General features: G+C 49.8%; 2 protein-coding genes across 7 annotated transcripts; both read right to left on the reverse strand.

The window, feature by feature from the left end:
• Nucleotides 1-2,158: 2,158 nt before the first annotated feature.
• On the reverse strand, nucleotides 2,159-13,065 carry SYCE1L (synaptonemal complex central element protein 1 like). Of its 2 annotated transcripts, XM_057534729.1 has the most exons (9): nucleotides 13,005-13,065; nucleotides 7,956-8,018; nucleotides 6,175-6,234; nucleotides 5,910-5,984; nucleotides 5,282-5,329; nucleotides 4,957-5,011; nucleotides 3,350-3,413; nucleotides 2,426-2,495; nucleotides 2,159-2,339 (listed from the first exon to the last, which is right to left on the reverse strand). In XM_057534729.1, the coding sequence occupies exons 1-9, from the start codon at nucleotides 13,063-13,065 to the stop codon at nucleotides 2,248-2,250; spliced, it is 588 nt and encodes a 195-aa protein (XP_057390712.1). In that variant the 3' UTR covers nucleotides 2,159-2,247. The 2 variants fall into 2 exon arrangements, 1 of the variants encoding a protein (XP_057390712.1); XR_009006156.1 differs by lacking the exons at nucleotides 3,350-3,413; nucleotides 7,956-8,018; nucleotides 13,005-13,065 and adding an exon at nucleotides 3,661-3,744 and having other exon boundaries at nucleotides 5,464-5,984; nucleotides 6,175-6,236.
• Nucleotides 10,989-22,721, reverse strand: MON1B (MON1 homolog B, secretory trafficking associated). 5 transcript variants are annotated; one of them, XR_009006155.1, is made up of 7 exons: nucleotides 22,014-22,175; nucleotides 21,639-21,796; nucleotides 19,450-19,770; nucleotides 18,089-18,908; nucleotides 17,575-17,722; nucleotides 13,005-14,462; nucleotides 10,989-12,181 (listed from the first exon to the last, which is right to left on the reverse strand). XR_009006155.1 is itself a non-coding variant. In XM_057534728.1 (6 exons), the coding sequence occupies exons 2-6, from the start codon at nucleotides 21,784-21,786 to the stop codon at nucleotides 14,253-14,255; spliced, it is 1,647 nt and encodes a 548-aa protein (XP_057390711.1). In that variant the 5' UTR covers nucleotides 21,787-21,796; nucleotides 22,342-22,721; the 3' UTR covers nucleotides 10,989-14,252. The 5 variants fall into 5 exon arrangements, 4 of the variants coding, with proteins under 4 accessions (XP_057390711.1, XP_057390709.1, XP_057390708.1 ...); XM_057534728.1 differs by lacking the exon at nucleotides 22,014-22,175 and adding an exon at nucleotides 22,342-22,721 and having other exon boundaries at nucleotides 10,989-14,462; XM_057534726.1 differs by lacking the exon at nucleotides 22,014-22,175 and adding an exon at nucleotides 22,212-22,346 and having other exon boundaries at nucleotides 10,989-14,462.
• Between the last annotated feature and the right edge of the window lie 110 nt (nucleotides 22,722-22,831).

The following is a 22,831-nucleotide window of genomic DNA, read 5'->3' on the forward strand; positions in this document are numbered from 1 at the left end:
CTCTCTGTTCTAAGAGAAATATACACCCTGGTGTTTCTCATCTGTAGCCTGGGAATAATAATAATAGTAATAATAATAATAAATGATATGAATGATTTATTAAATACTTAATGGATTATAGGCCTCCATTCTAAGTGATTCATGCATCTGAGTTTCCTTCACAGATGGATTGGGAATAATAATAAATCATCATAGTAATTAGTGATAGCTAACATTCTACTGAGTGTTTACTATATGCCAGGTTCTGTTCTGAGAAGAACAGACTAGACAGACAAGGGCCATCTTGCCTGGGTCCCCAGGAAGTCTCTCATATTGTTAAGGGAATCACTGACTGAAACCGCCTGCCCTGGCCAGGCCCAAGAGTAACCACTTGTAGGAGTTATCTTACAACAGGAGGTCCTGGTAAGGAATGCAGAACTAACAAGCTACCGCCAACCAGAAGAATTCGGGAAAGGTCAAAGGGAGACCAGGAAGGACCCTGAATCAGAATGATTGGCCAGAGACAACCCGGAAACTAACCCCATCACCATAAAACCTGAGTCTGTGAGCCATGTGGCAGAGCAGTTCTCCTGGGTTCCCTTACCCCGCTGCTCTGCACCCAGGCGCCCCTTCCCAATAAAGTCTCTTGCTTTGTCAGCACGTGTGTCTCCTCGGACAATTCATTTCCAAGTGTTGGACAAGAGCCCGCTCTCGGGCCCTGGAAGGGGTCCCCCTTCCAGGACCAACATTCTATCCCGTGCCTCGTCACCCCACTCTGCTCCACCCCACTGGCCTCCTCCAGATGCTCCTCACACTGGACAAACGCAGTCCCCTCCACAGCCCTTGCAGGCGCCATCCCCTCTGCCCAGTGCACCTTCGCCCAGACACCTACAGGGCTCACTCCCTCGCCTGCCCCCTCACCTCCCTGCTCAGGCACCACTACCTCAGTGAGATCCTCCCTGACCCTGCTACTTAAAATCCGGGGCCTACAATAGTGCCTGGTACACAAGCAGACATTCAGCAAATGCTTGTTTAACCCACACATGCTTAGCGGGTGGCAAGGTGCCCTTTGGAACTGGGTCCCCCAGGCCAGCCTCCTGAGTAGCTGACATCCTTAACAGCCCTGCAGTCCGAGGAGACTGGGGTAAGGGCACCCCAGATGACGACACATCAGGGCAAAGGCCCTGAGATGACAAGGTGCTTGGAGAAGGGTGGAAAATCAGCTGTGTGGCTTGAAGCAAACGTGTGAGGGTGTGAGAGGCGAGGCCAGGTAGGCGAGCAGGTCCGAGAGAGTCTGCGGGTAATGCAGGGACTCTGGGAGGCTGGGATTTTACTCTGAACCACAGGAGACCGACAGGACCTGCAGCGGGTTTCTAACACGTCCCTTCTAGCCCTTACTGGTAAAACAGACGGTTCAGGAACCCGAGATGAGGCCGTGGAGATGGAGTGGTCTTGACACCCACCCAGTCACTGAGCTGTCGGGAGCGTTTACTGAGCTCCTGCGGCCTGAGCCGGCCAGGGGACTGGTGGGCGGAGTGCGGCGAGGCCCCGCCCAGACTTCCTGAACCACTCCCCCTTCTCCCGGAGAGAGGAAGGGCACGACCCCCACCCCCAATAGCTCCTGTGGCACAGGCTCAGCCGGAGAGTTGGAAGATGGTCCGCAAACGTCGCCTTTATTTCCGGGCGGGCCTTGAAGGAAGGTGGGGCCGGGTGGGTCCTACTGGCCTAGGGGGGCGTCAGGGCCAGCTCCGCCGGCGGCGCCAGGTCGCCCTCGCTGGGGAGCTGGGGGCCGGCCTGCGGGGGCTGGGAGTCAGGCTCTGGGACCCTGGCGCCCGCCCACGCTGGCCCGCGCCGCCCTTTCCCTGTCCCCGCCCCCCCCGAGGACGCCCTGCACCCGCACACCCCCCTCTCAGAGGGGCTCCGGGGACATCCCGCCCGCTCTGTCTCGGCCCGTCTGGCCTCCATCCCGGGCTCTCTACCTCTCCGGCCCGGTCCTCTGGGGTGGTCTGGTTCTGGGCGGGGACCTGCCCCCCGAGTTTCTCCAGCTCCGCCTTCAGCCTGCGGAGAAGGGGCAGAGGAGAGGAGGAAGAGAGGGGGAGTGTGTAGGGGGCACAGGGAGGAAGCCGCTGAGACACTGAGCCCCGAAGACTGCAGAGAAGCCCCGGCGGGAGGAGAGCCCAGCCCGCGGAGGCCCCGCCCTTCTGGGAGGGGCAGAAGGGGAGGTGTTGGCGGGGCGGACCTCGGCCCCTCCCCTCCTCCTCTCCCCTCTTACCCGTCTTTCTCTGCCGGGGCGCTCTGGACCTCGGGCGGCGAGCGCAGCCGCCGCTCCACCGTCTCCAGCTTGGCCCGCGCCTGCCTCTCTGCGGGTGGGCGGGGCGTCATGGGCGGGGCCGGGAACTCCCGCCGGCCGCCCCGGCTCCGACCCCACCCCGCGCAGGAGTCCCACCTTCGGTGAGCAGCTGCTCCTTGCTGCTCTGCAGGGCACGGATCTCCCAGGCCAGTCGCTGCTTCAGCATCTGTGAAGAGAGAGAGGACCCCTGTCCGTCCAGCTGTCCTCCTGGCCCCTCCTCCTTCGCGCCTCTCGGAAAGTCCTTACTTGAATTAGGGCGTTCATTCATTCATTCATTCAGCTATCCGTTAATTCAGTGTGCAGCTTCTGCTGTGGCCGGGCGCTGGCAGAGATGCTTGCCCCCTCAATCACTCCCCACGTCCCCGTGTACCTTAAACCTCATCTCTTCTCACTCTCTCATCCCCCAGCCCCACTGTTTGCTCTTCCTCAAAGACCCCAGGCACAGTTCAGCCTCCCAGGGACATTTGCACTCAGATACCCGCATGGCTTCCTCACTTACTTCCCTCCCTCATGTCTGTGTTCAGATGACACCTGCTCAGAGAGGACTTCCCCACTGGCGTTACATGATCTATCTACTTATTTTCTTGTTTAGAGTCTGGGTATGCATCTCCTTGCTCCTAACCAACTTGGGGGCAGCAAAGACTTGGCCCCTTTGGAATGCTGCTGGACACATCCAGAGACACTGGCTGAGCGAAGGAATGCCCTGACCGTGTCTGGTTCAGAGTTCCCATTTGCCACTGCAAGATAGGCACTCTAGGCAAGCAGGAGGGAAGCAAGATCAGCAATGGCTCCTGCAACACTCTGGGCAATGGATGCTGGGTGTGGCAGCGGGGGATGGTGAGAGGTGGTTGGGTTTAAGGTAGAAGCTGAAGGACTGAGTTGAGGAGGTGAGAGGAAGAAAGGAATCAAGGACTACCCCTCGGCATTGGGCCTGAGCAGTAGGTGGGCCCTGGGCTGATGAGCAGAGACACTGAAGCCAGGGGAGGAGTGGCTTTGGTTGAGGCAATGATAATGGCTCACGTGGAACTCCCAGGGGTCCTTGTGCTGGCCTGTCAAATCCTCCAGCCGTTCTTCCACGTGCAACCTAGGGGCCGACATCCAGGAATGAGAAAACACACGCTAGGACTGACACGCAGCCTGGCCCAGTCCGGGGGTTTCTCATTCATAGGCCTTCAGATCTTTGCCTGGTGCTCCCTTGCTAGGAGCCCCTTTATGGGCTTTTTCCTGCAAGCCTTGCTTCCAACAGCACCACTTCCAACAAACTCTCCCTCATGCAACCCCCACTCCCATGCCCCACACCACGCCACCCCAGGCCCTAGACCCAGGGTTACCCCGGCTTCCTCTGTCCTTGACTCTCTGTGATCTGAGAGTTACGGATAGAAATGTGCTCCATGTGCTCCGCCAACATGTACTTCCTGGGAAAGGAAAGAGAACCCTCAGTTATACTCTCTGAATGAGCCCCCACTCCTTCCAGCAGGAGACGGGCTGGGAGTCCTCTCCTCCTTTCCTCTGAGCAAATGTGAACCTTTATGGGCCTCTCTCGACACTATCACCCTGTCCATTCTGTCCCCCATCAAACCATGCCTTCCCAAGAAACCTCTGTGAAGGGTGCAGTAGTTTAGTTTCATAAATTAAAAAGTCCTAGATTGAGGCGTGGATCTGCTATTCCGCTGTGACCTTGGACAAGTTAGTTAACCTCTCTGGGTCTCAGTTCCCTCATATGTAAGATGGTGGTACTGTCATTGCGAGGAGTAGTTGATAAACGAACATAAGCTGCTCACCAGACAGTGGGAGGTGTGGTGTGGTTAAGCATATATACACTTTAACTATCTATCATCAAGTTTTCCCACATTATTAAAACCATGATGTGCCGGCATTTGAGACTTCTGGTCACAAGAATGTAAAGGTTCAAAGGATGGAGAGATAGATGGATAGATGGCTGGATGGACAGTGAACTGGACGGGTGAGTGGCAGGCTGGAGAGACGATGTCTGGTTAGAGAACTGATGAGTGCAGGGATGATGGATGGATGGAGAAATAAAGGAAAGATTGTCACAAGGATGGATAGCTGTCTGGATGGATGGTTGGGTAAAGAAATGAACAGTTAAATGGATGATTGGAAAGGTGGAGAGAAGATGAATGAATGATTGGATGGGTGAAAGATGATTAGATGGAAGGCTGGAGAGATAATGGCTGTCTGGATGAAGAGTTGGATAGTTGGATAGATGTATAGATGGATGAGTGGGACAGGGGGTGGATGGGTGGGTAGATGGACGGCTGGGTAGATGGACGGCTGGGTAAATGGGTGGCTGGGGTCATAAATGAGTAGACAGATAAACAAATGAATGGATGGCAGAAGAGCTAGCTAACCAATAGGGGAAGACTTAGAATAATACCAATGGATGAAATTTATTTGATAAAGAAACTAGCAATGAATGATTAAATGAGTTCATTTTAACACCACCACTTAATATTAATGATGAGCAGGGGTGTCTCTTGTCTAGCTACTCGATTTTATAGAAAGGGGAAATGAGGCGTGTGTGTCCAAGATTTATTTTCCCTAGCTCTTGCCCACTCCTCCTTCAGGCTGGGGAATAAGGCAGGGAAGAGCTGGGCAGGACCTCTTACCTCTGAGCCTCACTTCCCTTCCTTTGGCAGTGCAGCTGGAGGGTCCTCAGTGCCTCTGTGGGGAGAGGAACCAAGGGGCTTTGTGAGAGCTCTTGAGAAGTCAGGGTTGGGTAGAAGCAAGGGGCCTCACATCATGCTGGGCATTGTAGGGCACTGAGGGACTTCAGTGCTTACTCCGAGTCAGATGGCAGCCAAGGGAGAGATCTGAGCAGAGAGGGAAGCACCCTGACTCAGGTGTCGGGGGGATTCCTCTGGCTGTCTGAGAACTTCAGGCATTTGTAGGGTGATGGGGTAGAATAATGAGGACGAAGCAGCTGGTAAATACCTTGCTTTTTGCTCAAAACCTCCTCCAGGTGCACTTTCTCTCCATTCACTGGAAAACACAATGACACTTTGAGTCTCCAGGGGACTCACCCTGTGCCCTGACTGCAACTTCATGCAAAGGGAAGGCCCAAGGTCACACAGAAGATGTGATGCGGCCTCAGGGGAGGAGAGGCACCTCCTCACCAGCCGTGCACCCATCTCCCGCTGGGGACCATCCTGATGCAGCTTTTCCCGCTCGGGGCGCACATTCCCTGTAAGTGCCGAAGGGGTGAAGGACTGCAGGGTTCCCTTGTGTAGGATGCCTGTGGTTTATACTGAGGGTAGAGATGATGAGAAATACAAAAGTACACCATGTCAAGTAGAAATAAAGGCTGTGAAGAAATAAATCAGGCCGGGGAGTGAGAGAAGGTGGTATTCTATTTTTAGAGGGGGCCATCAAGGTAGACCTGTTGGGGTGAAGTTTCAGCTGAGAGCTGAAAGGCGACTCGAGACAGCATGAGGCAATGCGGATTATGTAGGATGAGCGCCTCTCAGGTGGAGGGAACAGCCCTTGCGCAGACCCTGAGGTGCACACGGGAACGTCAGCACTGGTCATGAGATCGCTGGGTCCCTCTTCTGGTCCCACTTACAGGAGTCCAGGTCCCTACGCAGGGCCTCCCAGAGAGCTTGGGCTTCTCCCAGTTCCTCGCCGGATTTCTTCTTTGCTGGGTCAAAAAAGGGAAGAAGACACGGTGTGAGTGCAGCCTCTAGCCTTGCTATTCTCTCACAGACCATGACACTGCACACTCAGCTTCAGACAACCTGGAGGGGCCTGGATCTCACAGATGAGGAAGTGGAGGCTTTCAAAGCCCAGGTCCCTCTTGGGCAGCTGGCCGTCTTGCGTCCGGAGCTTACCTTGCTGAAGCTCATTAATCCGGTTAATCAGGTCCTCGACCTGTGGCTCCAGGCTTCCCTCTGCAGAAGGAAAGAAAGATTGAGCCGGAGAGGGCAGATGCCTGTGTGTCTAAGGCAGAAGGGGGGGGGGGGGGGGCGGGCGTCGCCACTGTGTCTCTGCTGCTGTGGGTCAGCACTCATTGAGTGTGCGCCGTGACCCAGGCTCTGTAAGAAACCCTTGCAGGGCTTGCGTTCTGGGTGGGAGAGATGGACACTAAACAAAGATTCATGATGTCAGTGCTGGTGGCAGGAAGCGCCAGGAAGGGAAATAAAGTGAAGCAAGGGGCTGAAGAATGAAAGGGTAGAAGGTGCCTCTTGAGATGTGGAGAGGCCCCCAGTGACGTGAAGGAAGGCAGCCCTGCAGTTCTGTGGGGTGGCGAGTGTGGAGTGGGGGACACGCCAGACAGAAGGACAATGAGTGCGAAGCCCCCACAGTGGGGCTGAGTGAGGCGCATGCCCAAAATATATGGCCAAGCGGCCTGCTGTGGCTCGTGTGGCCCTAGTGAGCTAGTGGAGAGCAGCTGGAGGCCAAGCGGGCAAGTGGGAGTGGCAGATCGCCCAGGGCCTCCTGGGACGTGGTAGAGGCTTCTACATGGGAATCTGAATGTGGTGGCAGACAAGGGAGACCCCCCCGCCCCCCCAAGAAAAGCCTGGCGGGGTGGGTTGTCGCTTCTGTCCACCTGGACTCTGGTGCTGGCCTCATAGGAGATATGGGGAAAATGCCACTTTTCATTTTGACAGCCATCAAGTTCTCCATTGACAGGGAGATCAACTGTCTCTTTAAGGCGTCACCGCTAACTTCCCACAGTCCGAATTCCAGCGCTCCGTATGGGGAAGCTCTCCTCGTCCCTCTCTGGTTTCAAGGTTGGAAGCACAGAGTTGAGATAAAAATCTGCCCAACCCTCGCTGGGTCTTACTACCAGCCTGTGAGACACTCTGGAGTTAAGCTCAAGTTCTGGATTTTCAGAGGCCACCAACTTCATCTCCTGTGACTTCCAGGTGACTGCGTGCTCTCCGAGGTGCTGATTATGATACAAATCCCTGGGGTCTTTGTTTTACTGGAGACGGGCAGAGTCACTGCATTTTCAGTCACGCAACGCCTCTACCTAAGTTAGCCTAGGCAGCAGCTCCAATGTACTTTTGCATGTGGCCGCAGAGTCAGGGGAAGGGGAGGTTCCCCTTTATTTGGAACAGACCAGTGGATTGTAGTATTTTAAGCTGCTGATGGACTGGGGGGGATCCAACCTCAAACACGGCCAGAACTCTGCCCCAGCCCTGTTGTGGGTACTGGATCCTGGCTGGCTCCCAGTCTCCCATCAACAAGCAAAGCAAGGTGCAAAGCTGTTTGCATTGCCATTTGTATGTAAAAAAGGAGGGCAAAGAATACACACCCAAGAATGTATTATTTTAAATGTCTAGAAAAATACCTAAGAATTTAAAAATAGTTGCTGCTGGCCTATGGGTCAGGGAAATGGATGGCTGGTGTGTGTGTGAGTGTGTGTGTGTGTGTGTCTGTGTGTGTGTGCATGCATGCAAATGAGTGTTGGAGGGTAGGGTTTTCCATCCCTTTATACTTCTTGAATTTTGAAGTTGTGTTTTTGGTTTAAAGAATTAAATTGTATAAGAGGGAGGAAGTGCAATGGGATAATTTCCCAAGGTTGTGAGTTGAGGGGGTGGGTTTGAACCACATCTTCCTGACTCAAAACCTCAGGCTAAGCCTCAGACACGAGGAGACACATGACCTTTCTGCAGCTTCTTCACCATTTCCAGCAACTCTTCAGTCTTCTTTGAAGACTTGGTCTCACCTGTGGAGATGAAAATCAGAATTACAGCATCCAGTGACAGTGAGAGAGGACTGAGGAAAGGTCCAAGCTAATCTGGGCAGGGAGGAAGAAAGCCTCACTGGGTTCTGAGGACACCCCTGGGCTGAACCAAAGATAGGCTGAGGGGCAGCTTTCCAGCGAGAGCAGGGTCCCTGCAGGACCCCTGTCCTTTTTTTTTTTTTTTGGCTGCACCACACGGTTTGTGGAATTTTAGTTCCTTGACCAGGGATTGAACCCAGGCCCTTGGCAGTGAAAGCATGGAGTCCTAACCACTGGACCACCAAGGAACTCCCAGGACCCCGTCTTGTGTCTCTAGGGTTGATGGTGTGTGCTAGATGAATCAGGACCCCTAATGGCCATTTCTTCCTGAGAGGTCAAAGAACACCACAGACATCCCTTTAATGAAATTCAGGTGTGAGAGAAGGGGGATGCACTTTTGCTGCTACTGCTGTTCAAAATCAGTACGAAGTTTTAAGCAATGCAGTAGGACAGAACAATTTCATATGAATTTCTTTAAAATCATTATAGGCCACAATTTGCAAATTCTTAAAGAACTGATGGGTCTAGGAAATGGTTTACTAATGGCTGCTAACATCCACAAAAGACAACTGGATATTATAAGCCTCCTGATGGAAGAACATAAGAGCATCTGTGAAGGATTCTGCTCCCCTCAATCCCAACAGGAAAAAAAAACAAAAAAAAGGAAACTTCAACCTTTGTCACTTTTGCCAATGGGATAGGCAAAAACAGCATTTCATTTCAAACTTTCTGGTAGTAAATATTAAAAACTTACTCAACTCCTCTGGATCAGAAATTCCACCTCTAGACATTTTAAGGAAATAATTAAGGATGGTGGGCAAGACTGTTCCATTGTTCATAATCTTAAAAGACGGAAGCAACTTAAAGATACCTTAGTTGACTACAGCACATTCAGAGGATAAAATTCTTTGCAGCCATTAAAACTCACGTTGTAAATCAGGGGTTCTTGGGAATTCCCTGGAGGTCCAGTGGTTAGGACTCAGCTCTCTCACTGCCGGGACCTGGGTTTGATCCCTGATCAGGAAACTAAGATCCCACGAGCCTCGGGGGAAAAAAAAAATCAGGGCTTCTTGACCTAGGCTTATTAAATTTTGTTGAAATGTTTGGTGGTATGTTCACTTTCTTTACATCTTTTTGTCTTGCCTGAGATCTTTTAAAATTGGTACGTATTAATTTAATTTTGCATACATCTCATTGCTTTTCTCTGGTAGCATTGGTTGGTATGTCTCCTCTGGAGACTTTTAAGTTCTTTAAATATTCTTAACATTTGGAATGAAACAAAAAAACTTAAATCTACTTTAATAACGAAGGGACATATTTGTGATTACTTGTTTTGTTTTTAATATTATGAAAATTTCCAAACGCACATGAAAGTAGAGAGGATACCATGATGAACTCCAGTTTACTCATTGTCCAGATCTGGCAATCATTAATATTTGCTTCAGCCGAAAAAAACGTATTTGCTTCAGCTATGTTTTTCTTGTGCTAAAGCATTTTCAAGCAAGCCCCAGACTTCATGACATTTCATCCCTAGATACTTCATTGAGTCTCAACTAAAAAAAAAGAAAGTCTCAACTACTAGAAGACATTTTCTTAGATGAGTCCAATCCTATAGTCACACTGACAAGATTAGCAATCATCACTAATCATCGGATCATTTATATCATAAAATGCCCACAACATATGTGGTTTCCCCTGATTGTCCCCATATGTCTTTCACAGCTGGCTTGTTGAACCATTTCTGTGAAAGCTCCATCTGTGTTTTTCCTCTCCACTGCATTTATTTTTTTATTGCAGTATAGTTGATTTACAACGTTGTGTTAGTTTCAGGTGTACAGCAAAGTGAATCAGTTATACATATACATATACCCACTCTTTTTTTTTTTTTTTAAGATTCTTTTTCCATGTAGGCCATTACAGAGTATAGAATAGAGTTTCCTGTGCTATACAGCAGGTTCTTATTAGTTATCTATTTTATATATAGTAGTGTGTATATGTCAACCCCAATCTCCCAGTTTATCCCTCCTCCCACCCTTATCCCCTGGTAACCACAAGTTTGTTTTCTACATCCATGACTCTACTTCTGTTTTGTAAATTTGTACCCATTTGTACCCTTTAAGATTCCACATATAAGCAATATCATACAATACTTGTCTTTCTGTGTCTGACTTACTTCACTCAGTATCACAATCTCTAGATCCATCCCTATTGCTGCAAATGGCATTATTTTGTCCTTTTTTATGGCTAATATTCCATTTTATATATGTACCACATCTTCTTTATCCATTCTTCTGTTGATGGACACTTAGGTTGCTTCCATGTCCTAGCTATTGTAAATAGTGAACATTGGGGCACATGTATCTTTTAGAATTATGGTTTTCTCTGGTATATGCCCTCAGAATGGGAGAAAATATTTACAAATGAAACAACTGACAAGGGATTAATCTCCAAAATATACAAACAGCTCATGCAGCTCAATATAAAAAAAAAACAAACAAACCACAATCAAAAACGGGCAGAAGATCTAAATACACATTTCTCCAAAGAAGACATACAGATGGCCAAAAAGCACACAAAAAGATGCTCAACATCACTATCAGAGAAATGCAAATCAAAACCTCACACCAGTCAGAATGACCGTCATCCAAAAATCTACAAACAATAAATGCTGGCGAGGGTGTGGAGAAAAGGGAACCCTCCTGCACTGTTGATGGGAATGTAAATTGGTACAGCCACTAAGGAGAACAGTCCGGAGGTTCCTTAAAAAACTAAAAATAGAACTACCACATGATCCTCTGCATTCCTAGTCCTAGTCACGCAGTAAGATCATAGGCGATCAGTAAATCTTGCAAATAGTCCAGCTAACATCTTGACAAAAGTTTAAAAAAATCAGTGTGACAAAACAAAGCCTAAGAGCATGAACCCCTTTGAAACACTTTATTGTGAAATAATTTCAGATGTATTGAATACATAAAAGTTGTAGAAACAGGCCACAGTGCTATTTGCCCTTGTATCAGATTTCCCATTTGTGAGCATTACTGCACATAAATTGCAGGCATCATGACCCATTATTTCTTAATATTCCAGTATATATTTGCTATTTATAAGGGGACTCTACCAGGTAACTGCAGTATAACCATCAAAACAGAGATGTTAATATTGACCAATATTAATGTATGATCATCAGATGCCATTCAGCATTTTTCCTCTTATATTTTAATATTATTTAGCACTACTTACATTTTCTTTTTTAAAAAATTACAAAAATGCTTCCACCTCTACACAGCCCCCAAAATCCAAGTCCTTTGTTGAGAGTCACCAGTTAGGCCTTTAGCCTTCAGACATTTTTCTAAGCAGCACACATAGGGCTGTAGTTGAATTGCCTCTTCTTTTTTTTTTTTCTTTTTATTAATCCCAACTTGCTTTTCTCTCGTAAGCATATGATCTCTTTTGAAGCTCACTGTCTGTTAATGAATCACCATCTTCTCCTTTTAATTTTAATTAATTAAATTAAATTGGAATTTAATTATTTTTTCCTGTCTCTTAAGAAAAAATGTCCATTATACAGGCATTCCATAACGCATGGATATACCTAAATTTAGTCATTTCCGTGATTGCTCCTGTGTTTCGCTTCCATCAGCAACATTCCAATGACCCTGCTTGGTCCACACACACACCTGCGTATTCTAAGATTACCAAGCATGGTGACTGGAGATATGAAAATACCAGATATACGTTTCTAAAGCTAATTTTGATGGGTTAGAAATGGTAACTTGATATGCTTTTCAACTTTCTCCATTGCTGGTGAAGTTAACCATAACTTCCTTTTTTAAAAAAATTTGATAATAATAGTCTTTTTTTTTTTTTTTAAGCACAGTGGCAGCTATACTAAGTGCTTAATAAGGAAGATTTATTGGCATCTGTCTTATTTCTTGTTGAAAGCTTGCACTCAATGTGAGGCCAAAATCTAAGAGAGCTCTCGGTGTTAGTTATTTCATTATTCATGCAGTAAAAAAATTACTGAGCACCTACTATATGCCAAGCAGGCACTGTTTCAGGTGCTGGGGAAACGGCAACAAATGGTCTGTTCTGATGAAGTTCACATCCTAAGAGAGACAATATACAAGTGCATAATTATTGTTGTCATCTGCATAGATATAACTGGAAAGATGCAATCCAATGTGTTTATTAATATGATGGTTTAAAGAGTAGGAAAGGTGGTCAGAGATAAATGAAAGGAGGGCCAAGAGTCGAAACAGTTGATACAGAGTGATGGGTACATGGGCATTCATCATGCTATTTTCTGTGCTTTGGTACATTTTGAAAATTTCTATAATTAAAAAAAATGCTAGTGGCTAACAGGAGATCATTGTCTTGGGAGATTTTCTTCTTTTGGCTAGACCTAAATTTCCAGCTCCCTCTAGGAAAATTTTGTCTTTCCTCTCACTGGGGTGTAGGGTGTCAATATCAACAAAATGCCCTGGAGAATTTTCTCCAAAGAAGCCGTCTGTGGGAGTGGCCATTCACAATTAAGATTTAAGAGTCCATGCAAAGTGTGATATGGGCTGGGTGTGAAATGATGATATTGGGGAATTACTGTTAATTTTCTTAGCTATGGCAGCAGTTGAGTGGGTTCTGTGAGACCATCCACCCCTCTTTTGTTTGAAGAGATGCATACTTAAGTATTTAGTCTATTGTTTACTTTAAAATAAATAAGCAATATAGCCAATAAAGTTGACAACAGTTAATCGAGCTTTTGAGAATATACATGTTATTTACCTGCGCTTTGTTGAGAGCATTTTTTTTTTTTTAATAAAAGGCTTACAATTTTTCTTCCTTAAGTACTGCTATCAATATTTCATTATTGTAAGGGGACGAAGCCTCCCTTCCTTCTACCCTGGCTGCCAGAGGCCCACTTGCCCTCACTACCTTCAGCCTCCTCAAGGACTTCCAGCGGCGCCACTTCCGAAGGCTCCAACTTCCCCGCCATTTTCCAACGCACGCACGGCTGGCGCGACTGCGCTTTGGACGATGATTGGTTTAAAAAAAAAAAAAAATCACGCGAGGGCGGATAGGCTGTGCAGAGCGCACGCGCCTAGTGCGTCTCTGTGCGTCCGTTGACCAGGGTGAGGAGCGATGGGCTTTCCGCTCCCGGGAGGGGACAGCCCAGAGCCCCCGAGCGACAGTTGGCGCGCCCGCGTGGTGTCCTGCAACTCCAGGTTAGAGAAAAGAAGGGCAAAACTAGGGTCTTGGTCATTGGCGAGTGAGTGCTGCGTGCACGCATGGAAATTACAGGCAGGTGTCGCTAGCTCCCTCTCTAGGATGCTTGTGTCGTGCAGGTTGTGCAAGTCTGGGACAAACATCCATGCGCCGTGTGGTGGTATGCAAGCGTTGAGTCCCTTTTCGTTCACGAATCCTCACTTAACAGCCTATGAGAGGTTAGGTATCTGCATTTCATGAGTGAGTAGAATGAGCCGTGGAAGGTAAGTGGATCTATGTAAAAATTCTGGATCTCAGCTACCATGTGAAGTCAGGTGCTTTGCCCCAGGTTACACAGACAGGCAGACGCTAGAGACCATCTTATTAATGTTAGCAGCAGCCAACACTGATGGGGGTCATTTTTGACTGGGTAAAGATGAAGTACATGAAGCGCAAAGGAAATGTCCTTATGGGGATCGGTTTTAGGCTTTTTATGTGCAGTTTTTTTCTTTAAAATATCTTCAGGCCGTTTCTGGGCACAGGCTGGTCCTGCGTTCCAACTCCAGAACCCCCGTGGGCCACCCAAGGAGACCCTGGCCAGCCCTGGACCCTCAGGGCTGAGATCCCATGCGGGAGGCAGACCCCTGATGCAGGACAGAGGGTGTGGTGGCCAGGACTGGAGGAGACGGTCCCTGACAGAGGCTGGAACATCATGCAAGTGAAGGAGGCGTGGCAGAGGGAGGGGAAGAGGGAGTCCTAAGGATTTCCCCAGAGGTGAAGGGGCAGGAGGGGGCCGGGGAAGCAGCCGGCTCACCTGTGTGCCGTCACGCTGCCACCCATCTCTCATGTGTGGGCAGCCCCCCAGATCTTGCTCCATTGCCCGGGGAGACAGGGACCAGCCACAGACACCACCACCAGCAACCCCCCCCCCGCCCGCCACACCCCGGCCCACACGGCCCAGTCTGGGAGCTCTGCCTCTCAAGATGCAGTAAACAGGCCGTTATGGGAAGCTTGGTCCGTGGAGGCAGCTGGGGCTGCCGGGGGTGTGGAGTACTTGGGTGGGTAACGAATGAAGAGACGATCCTCCTCTTTCTTCACCCAACGCAGGAGTTTGGTCACTACGAGGATGGCACCTGCCTTGGTCACCAGGGGGCTGAGGCAGGTGTACAGCTCAAATTTGGAGGTCACCTGGGGGTTTGAGAGGAGACAGGGTCAGCTGGGCCGGAGCTGGCCATGCCCGGTGCTGTCCACCCCACCCTAGCCCCATACCTGTCCCGCTTGGAAGGTGCACCTGGCAGCAGCTCCTCCTTGGCGCTGCCTGGTCACTGGGCTAAAGCGCGTAAGCTGACGCTATTGTATCACGAGTGGGCCAAGGGATCAGCGAGAGCTGGTGGCTTCAGCTGGGTGATGCTGGCTCTGTGTGTGTGTGTATGTACACTCTCTGGACCTCAGTTCACTTGTCTGTGCACTGGGGATGACGACGACAGTGCTTAACATTTAATGAGCGATGGTTGTATACGAAGTCCTGTTCTAAGCTCCACACACCTGTTTCTATCATCTGTAGCCTGGGCAGAATAGGAGGATTAACTCACTTTAATCTTCACACCAACCTGAGAGGCTTAACCTGACCAGGTCACCAGCACCTTTCCGCATCACCTCTCTCTGCTCTCCCCCTTGCTCTCTCTGTTCCAGCCACTCTAGCCTCTCCTTGCTGTTCCTCAAACATGACCAGGCTCAGCCTCACCTCATGGCATTTGCACAGTCCTTTCCCTCTGCCAGGTGTACTGTTCCTGGAGATACCCACACGACCTGTGACCTCCCCTTCCACGGAGATGTCATTTCCTGACCACCGGATTTAAAATCCTGGGCCTACCAGATCTTGTTTTTGAAATACCGTCCTCCACTGAAAGGTACAAGGGCTCATTGGACAGATGGCCAATTTCAGGACTGGCACAGAGAAAGTACAAAATGAGCTTGGAATATCTTGTGCCAGAAAGTAAGAAGTGCTTAAGCAGTCATGCAGATGTGTCAAAAAGATACAGGGGCCAGTCTGGCTAAATCATGGCTCCTGCTGGCTAACTCAGAGACAATTTGAGCACAAAAATAAGTGAAAGGAAAAGATTTTAGCCCACTGAATTCAAGAAAATTCCATAATATAAAATTCAAAATTCAACAAATAAATAGGAGCAGGGAAAGTTCTTCCATACAGTAGAATCTCAACCAATAAATGAAGTTATGATGGAGTTAGAAAAGTAACCATCTGGTAAATACCAGAGAAACAACTGTCAAAGGCAAAAATCATTAATGGATATTAAAATTCGTGGATGAAAATATGGTGAAAAGAGGACATTGACATAATCACAAGGTATTTACTAATTACAATGGGCAAAAAAACCTAACTTTAAAGTGGAGAAACCTGGCAGATACCACCTTAATGAAGTGATCGAAGTTAACATCATCAATGGGACACAGTGACATTGTGGTCCTCCTGATATGAAGCAGAAAAGGACACATCACTTCTGTGATATGCTTGCCCAAAATGCATGACCTCAATTTAGTCTTGATGAAATATTAGAAAAACCCAACTTGAGGGACATTCTACAAACTAACTGGCTGGTACTTTCTAAAAGTCATAAAAGACAAAAATAAGACTGAGGAAATGTTCCAGAATAAACGAGACTAGGGAGACACAATAAATAAATCTAATATGCGATCCTGGACTGGATTCTGGACCAGTAAAAGGACATTAGCGGGACAAGTGGTGAAGTCTGAATGAAGTCTGTGGATAAGATGTGATTGTACTGATGTTAATTCCCTGATTTAATGAGTTCCTGTGGTTATATTAACATCTGGAGAAACTACGTGAAGGACCTATTTAAAGTAACTTTTTGCAACTTCTCTGTAAGTCTAAAATTGCTTGAAAATGAAAGCTAAAGAAATTTTAATTAAATAATATTCTCAGCCTAGAACAATGCCTGATACATAACAGGCATGCAAATAAATGGTTTAATAAATATGCACTAAATAGCAGAATCTAGGGGAAAGTGCCATTTCCAGTGGAGTCACGTGACCAAACTCCCTGAAGCTGACCTTGAATAGACCCATAGGAAGTGAGGACAGGAGCCCTGAAGAGACCCCAGGGAAGGATACCCCAGGTGGAAGGCACAGCAGGGGACCAAGCCTGTAGTGTTCAAGAGTGCTGGGAACTCATGGAGTCAAAGCTCAACTGGTACCTGCAGACACGCGGGCGGGGCTCATGGGAAATCGGCGAGCACAGTGATGGTGGATAACGGGGCCTCTTGAAAGTCAGAGACACTCTGCTGGTGGCTAACCAGTGGACACTCTACTGCAGACTGCTGGCTTGTCCACAAGTGTCAATGCATGTGTCTAAAAAGAAGAAAACTTAATTTCTGTTTGATGTGAAGAACAAATTCAGATTTGGCACTTTTGTGTTTTAAGTGCCTAAGAATGGAAAGAGATAATAATTAAAAAGTATTTAAGAAATTTAAGATCATGAACTGGGAGAGCCCTAGGCATAACTGCTGAGAATCTTGGAAACAGAAAAAGAAGTTGAGTGTCTGTCATGCAGTTTCCTTAAGCTACAATGAACACCATCTCTCTGGAAGAAGACAGAAACTAGGAGCAACTGTGCACGGTAATTTTCACTGAATTCTAAGAATATTTACCTCGTTTACAACTGGATTCATTTATTCCTTCTAGTATTGACTGCAATACTACAGTCAGATACAGGAATTTTTTGTGTAAGTGTAATTTCAAAAATTTCCACATGATGGCAGAAGATCCTAATATCTGGAAAAACGTTACTGAATGAAATTCAGAAAACTTTGTATTTCAATTTCACCTGAAACAGTATGCGTCTTTTCATATTTCTACTAGCAATTTTCATACTTGTATTGACTGATAGAGACAGTTATTGCTACTTAGAACATTTTAAATGTTTTCACTAATTTTAAAATTTTAAAAATAAATTTGTTTTTCCGGAAAAAAACCCAAAAAACCACCAGACTCTCTACTGGTTGTTTCTCTGGTATTTACCAGATGGTTACTGTTGACCGAGGGAACGGTCAACAGAATGATGGAACTAAAGGTTCTGGACACTGCAGCTGCTGGGTTTCACAGACACACGGAGTGGCCAGGACACTTCTGCAGGCAAGACCGCAGCCCAGGCCAAGGCGTGGTGCACCTGAAGGAGGCCGTCACAGCTGGAGGGGATACAGGGGAGGGAAAGAAGGCTTGAAGTGGGGCAATTAACTCCTTCAGAGCCCCCCACTCAACTCACCCAGGCCAGCAGCGTCTCCTTCTCAGCCACGTGGTAAATGAGGCGCAGGGGCCGCGAGGTGTTATGGAGGCGCGCGTGCAGGCGGTGGTACAGGTCGGACAGGCGCTGTCGCTCCTCCTCTCTGCTGTACGGGGCCTCCAGCTCGGGGCTGCAGTGATGGACGGGGGTGGGGGACAAGGTCAGTCTAGGGCTTTCTTGGCTGGCCTATCTCCCCTCAGTCTAGGGAGTTCAGTTAAGTTAGGAGCTGAGCCTCCCCCATTAGACTGGAGGCTTCTCAGGGCCAAAGCTCCCCATCAAACTCGGGGACTCCTTGAGTCCTGGGACCCTCCTCTCCATTAGAACAGGGGGTTTCTCGAGGTTGTTGGCTGAGCCTCCCGCATCGGGCAGGCCCATTCTATTGCATCTCTCTAGAGCATGGCTGGCTCTCTCGCCAGACTCATGGCTATGAGTTGCCGAACCTTCCAGTTAGATAAGCCTTCCCACCGGGCCACTTGCCCGCAGGGTAGGGGCCCACCTGGTAAACTGGGGCAGCTGGCGGTGATGGTCGGGGATGTCCAGCGGCTTATAGAGGAAGTGCCGGAGGCCGGCGGCCTCCACAGCCTGCACACTGTAGGCCGAGGCACTGGCCGATGGGGTGCTGGAGAAGCTGGCAGCCTCCCTGAGGGTGCGCATGGCCCCAAGGGAGTGCATGCCGTCCTCGACCAGGCGCCGGCAGGTGGCCATGTCGTGGAAGGCCTCGGGGTCGGTGCCGAGCAGCAGCAGGCAGACAGGCATGGCGTCCAGGCGGGCCACGTAGGCGTAGAAGAAACCATCGGGGTTGAAGCGGGGCAGGCACACAGGCGCCCAGGCCTCGCCCGCCGCAAAGGCCGGTGCCCCCACCCAGTCCAGCAGCAACTGCAGGTCGGCTGGGTCCAGCCGGCACTCGGCCAGCACAGTCCGCTCCTGGGCTGCTGTCACCAGGCGACCGCCAACCGCCAGCACCGAGAGGGCCAGGCCAGGCGCCGTGCAACGTCGGAGCAGCGCACCCAGCGCGTCCCGCAGCGGGCGAGCGAGAGGGACGCAGCGCACGGCGCCCAGCAGCAGGGCACCCGGGTCCCGCTCCACACTGTCCAGAAGCCGGTCTAGAGTGCGCTCCGAGCCGGCCAGCAGGCGGCGGAGGTCGTAGTTCTGCTTGCGCGCGAAGATGCGGGCCACGCTGGCGCGCGTCAGGGTGCTCACGATCTGTGCGTGCACGGCCATGAGCTCCCCCCGCAGCTGGGCTGCTGACTGAGGAGTCCTTGACACGGCCACCAGCAGCAGTGGGCCCTGCTGTAGGAACACCAGCTTGTGGTCCTCTGGGGGAGGGAAGGGGCAGGGGGTAGAGATGCGTCAGTGTGACAAGACGGGGTCAGGTGGGACTCTTCCACCCCTCCCCGGAAGGCATACACTCCTGGTGCAAGCCCACACGGTCACTCTAGGGACACAGCACTAAGGTAAGGACAAACTGGGGGAGTTTGGACATTTGCAGAGACACGATGGGATGGTCAGGGAATCAGGCACACAGCATGGAGTGAGGAAGATGCGGCAAGGACTAACAGAGCTAGAAAGACACCAACTCAGCCACGCAGCCCCCAAACTCACCCTCTCAGGCAAGAAGGAAATATCCAGCCAGTTACTTAGATCCCAGTGAGTTAATCACTCAGAACCCAGCAGGGCCAACAGACAGACAGACCCCTTGGACAGACAGACGCCTGGCCAGCCTCCACACACACTGACTCACTCCTAACTAGCTGGATAGTCCCCCAGGCAGCCAGCCAGCCAGAAAGACCTACTGCCAGACAGACAGCCATAGCCCCAGTCACCGTCACCTGTTCGGCCTCCTGCCCCTTTGCTCACCAGCATAGATGGCGCGAATGGCATCTCCTGCACTCTGCACGAAGGACACGAGGGCTGTCATCACACCCATGGTAGTCGACAATGCCTCCACGCTACCGTACCGTGAGTAGATGGGCTTGCCGGCCTCACTCAGCACGAACACGTGCTTCCGCTTGCTGCGCCAGTCCTCGTCACTGGGGTCCCCGCCCTGGCCCCCTGAGCCACTCTCAGGGCCACCCACGGGACTGTTCTCAGAGGCTCCCGGACCCCAGAGCCCATAGGTGCATGACGGAGCCTCGGGCTGGAGCAGCAGGCCGGGTGGCTGGTTCTTGGTCTCGGATCCTGAAAGGGAGGCCCTGGTGAGTCATCTGCCCGTGGACTCCCACTAACCCCATATGCCCACAGACCCACCAAATCCCTACCAGCCCTGCAATGACCCCCTGCTGCTGACACAGACCTCCAGGTGTCTCCTCTGCCCCTCAATGAAATCCACTAACACTTAGGTTTCAACGATCCCCCTAAAACTCCAGTAATCCCATCTCACTGTCATTACTGAACCCTTTATGTCCCTACAGACTAACTATTCCCCTTTCAATAACTGCCATTCCCAAGTCTTCAAAGCACCCCTCTGCCTCTGAATGATTATCAGTATCTTCATCTTCAATGATTCCCCTATTAATCTCTGACCCCTCATTTATTTTCCTGGTATCTACTCACCCCTCAATAGCTACCATTATGTCTATTAACATCTGTGTCTTTGAATGTGCCCCTCACTACCCTAACCCCTTATTTATTCTCACTGATGTCCACTGATCCTAATGACCCCATTGACTCCCAGTCTTGATGATGATCGCTAATCCAAATTCTGCCATGATTATCCACTAACATCCGGATCTTTAGGACGCCCCTCACCCCCTATTCATTCCCACTGCTGTTCACTAACATTCCAATGACCCCACATTAACGTCACTAATACCTGGGTCTTCAATGACCTTCAATGACTGCCCCGACCCACAATTTAATCTACTCCATGTCCACTGCATTCCCAAGAATGACCACCATTAACCTCCACTAACATCCAAGACTTCCAATGACCTCCACTGACTCCCCTGACTTTTATTCCCATTGATATGACTCCCCTTTATTCTCACTGATATCCACTCCCCACCCTACAATAACCACCGTAACATCCACTAACACACAGGACTTTAATGACCTCTATTGCCCTTCGCCATGACCATCATTAACATTCACCAATGAAATCCACAATTTCATTGCCCTCTACTGACTACCCTCCCATTTATTGTAATTGATGTCTACTGATCCCCAGTGACAACCAGTGTTATCCACTGGCAACTATGTATCAATACTTTCCTCATAAAATCCCAATGACCTCATATTCCCTCATTTTCTCATTGACAGTCCCCAAGTACCTACTCCCAATACTTGCCAACAAGTTCTCAAAGACGACCCCCCCAATTACTGATTTTCAGTGATGTGTACTGATCCTTCCCAATGACCCCATTAACATCCACTAATTCCAAAGTGGTCAATGAGCACTCATTCCGCAATGACTTCCGCTGACCCTCCACGCTATACCTTTACACATACACCAGAGTCTTCAAAGATCTTCCTACTGGTCCTCTGACTCTCCAGATAATTTCATTGATGTCCACTGTCTCCCCATCAATGATCATCATTAACGTCCACTAAGATCTGGTTCTTTAAAGACTCCCTCCAACAACTACCATCAACTCCTCAATGATGTAAATACTCAGAGCGCCCACTGGCCCCCACTGATCCCCTTTCCCACCTCAATGATTTAAAGACCCCAAAGGGGTCAAAAGGGGACTGACTTCTATATAGTCCCCCTTTGACCATATTAACTTTTCTTTGGTCATTCACTGACCTAAACATCCTAAATCCCCAGTGCCCCTCTCTAACCTCAACGGATCCCTTTCTGATTCTTCAATTACCTAAATTCTTACCAACTCCCCAGTGAACATCCATTGACACCCACTGATTTCTTTTTCACTCCTCAATGATTTAAACTACAACGTGAGTACACAATGACTTCCCACTGACCCAAGCTATGGTTTAAACTACTTCCCCGAGTCCCAAAAGGCTCCCCTCTTGTCCCCCATGGACCTCCCCCAACAATAACACCCCCTAGGGATTCCTTCCAAGACCCCAGTGAAGGGAATGCATACCTGTTTTCTCCACGCTCGCATCTCCAGTACCGGGTAGGTCCCTGCAAATCCCTCCACCGTCTCTAGCCTCCTCACTGGGGAACCGCATCTCCTCCAAGTCCTCCGCGTCCCCGGGGGCTGGGGCAGCAGTGCCTCCTCCGGCCTCCATCTGCACATCCCTGTGGGGGGAGGGGAATGGAGAGTGACCCACAGCAAAAGAAACTTCTTAAAAGCTGTTACTGAACCTGGCCCCCTTGTACACACTCCTGGGGCTCGTTTCCCCTCGCGTTTCAACAGGATGAGACATTCAAAAACACGACCACATACTTGCAACCTCCAACACTTTCCGAAAAGGGAGGCTCTACCGAGCCTCTGGAAATAAAGATATATAGACACCTGTTTTAACTCCGTATCTCAATTGACCAGGTACCATTACTTCCCGTAGCCGCGGAAGCATCACACTTCCGGGTGTGGCTGCTCTCTTGCCACACTTCCGGGTGCGACGCGGCTCTGAAGACACTTCCGGTTGCGGAGCTTTATTCGCTCGCTGGGCGCCGGACCCCTCTCTCCCGCAGCCCACTCGTGTTCCCTCACCGTACAGAAGGTGCGCGCCACTCCCGGATCTACGTCGGATCTGACCCGGAACCCAGACCCCCTTCTGCCGTCGTTCCCACCGCACCCGCACCAGCGGCTAACGGGGGCGAGTCCAGGCCACTTCTCGTACCCAAGGTTGCCGGCGAGAGGGGGGTGCGGCTCACGTTCAGCCAATCCGGAGTACGGAGGGCGGCACTGCCTCCTTTATGGCCCAATCAAGCGAAGCCGGTCCTCTCCGACCGTTCCGCCCCCATTCCGTCGGCTTCGTATCTCCACCAATACTGTGCGTCGGATTGCTATTGCACCCGCCTATCCCTTGACTGACATCTCTCTGGACCCAATCGAAGGTTCGAGCCTATTCCTCTCTTCACTGGAGGAGGTTCGCAGCCTAGGTCATGATAGATGCCCGTGCCCGGTCTATAGACGTGCTCTCCAGAATTGAGGCAACTTCACCCTCCTTTGTCCACCAGGAAAGGCAGGGGCGTGAGGGTGGAGTGGAGTCTGACAGAGAGAAAATGATTGACGGAAAGTCGCCGCTTCCAATCGGAGTGCCGTGCGCAGGCTGGCCAGCCTATGGTACTCAGCTCCTAAGGCGAGAGGCGGGCCTCTCAGATGTAGGA

Source organism: Balaenoptera acutorostrata, chromosome 19 (assembly GCF_949987535.1).
Source record: "Balaenoptera acutorostrata chromosome 19, mBalAcu1.1, whole genome shotgun sequence".
Lineage (NCBI taxonomy): Eukaryota > Metazoa > Chordata > Mammalia > Artiodactyla > Balaenopteridae > Balaenoptera > Balaenoptera acutorostrata.

Excerpts from the sequence above, each read along its gene's own strand:
- MON1B (XM_057534728.1), bottom strand. The coding sequence starts at position 21,786 with ATGGAGGCCGGAGGAGGCACTGCTGCCCCAGCCCCCGGGGACGCGGAG. Across the intron at positions 18,909-19,449 it reads CATTCGCGCCATCTATGCTG|AGGACCACAAGCTGGTGTTC; the intron begins GTGAGCAAAGGG and ends TCCCTCCCCCAG. Across the intron at positions 14,463-17,574 it reads AGGAGACGCTGCTGGCCTGG|GTGACCTCCAAATTTGAGCT; the intron begins GTGAGTTGAGTG and ends TCAAACCCCCAG.
- SYCE1L (XM_057534729.1), bottom strand. The coding sequence starts at position 13,065 with ATGGCGGGGAAGTTGGAGCCTTCGGAAGTGGCGCCGCTGGAAGTCCTT. Across the intron at positions 5,985-6,174 it reads GATTAATGAGCTTCAGCAAG|CAAAGAAGAAATCCGGCGAG; the intron begins GTAAGCTCCGGA and ends TTTTTGACCCAG. Across the intron at positions 2,496-3,349 it reads AGGACCCCTGGGAGTTCCAC|ATGCTGAAGCAGCGACTGGC; the intron begins GTGAGCCATTAT and ends CTCTCTTCACAG.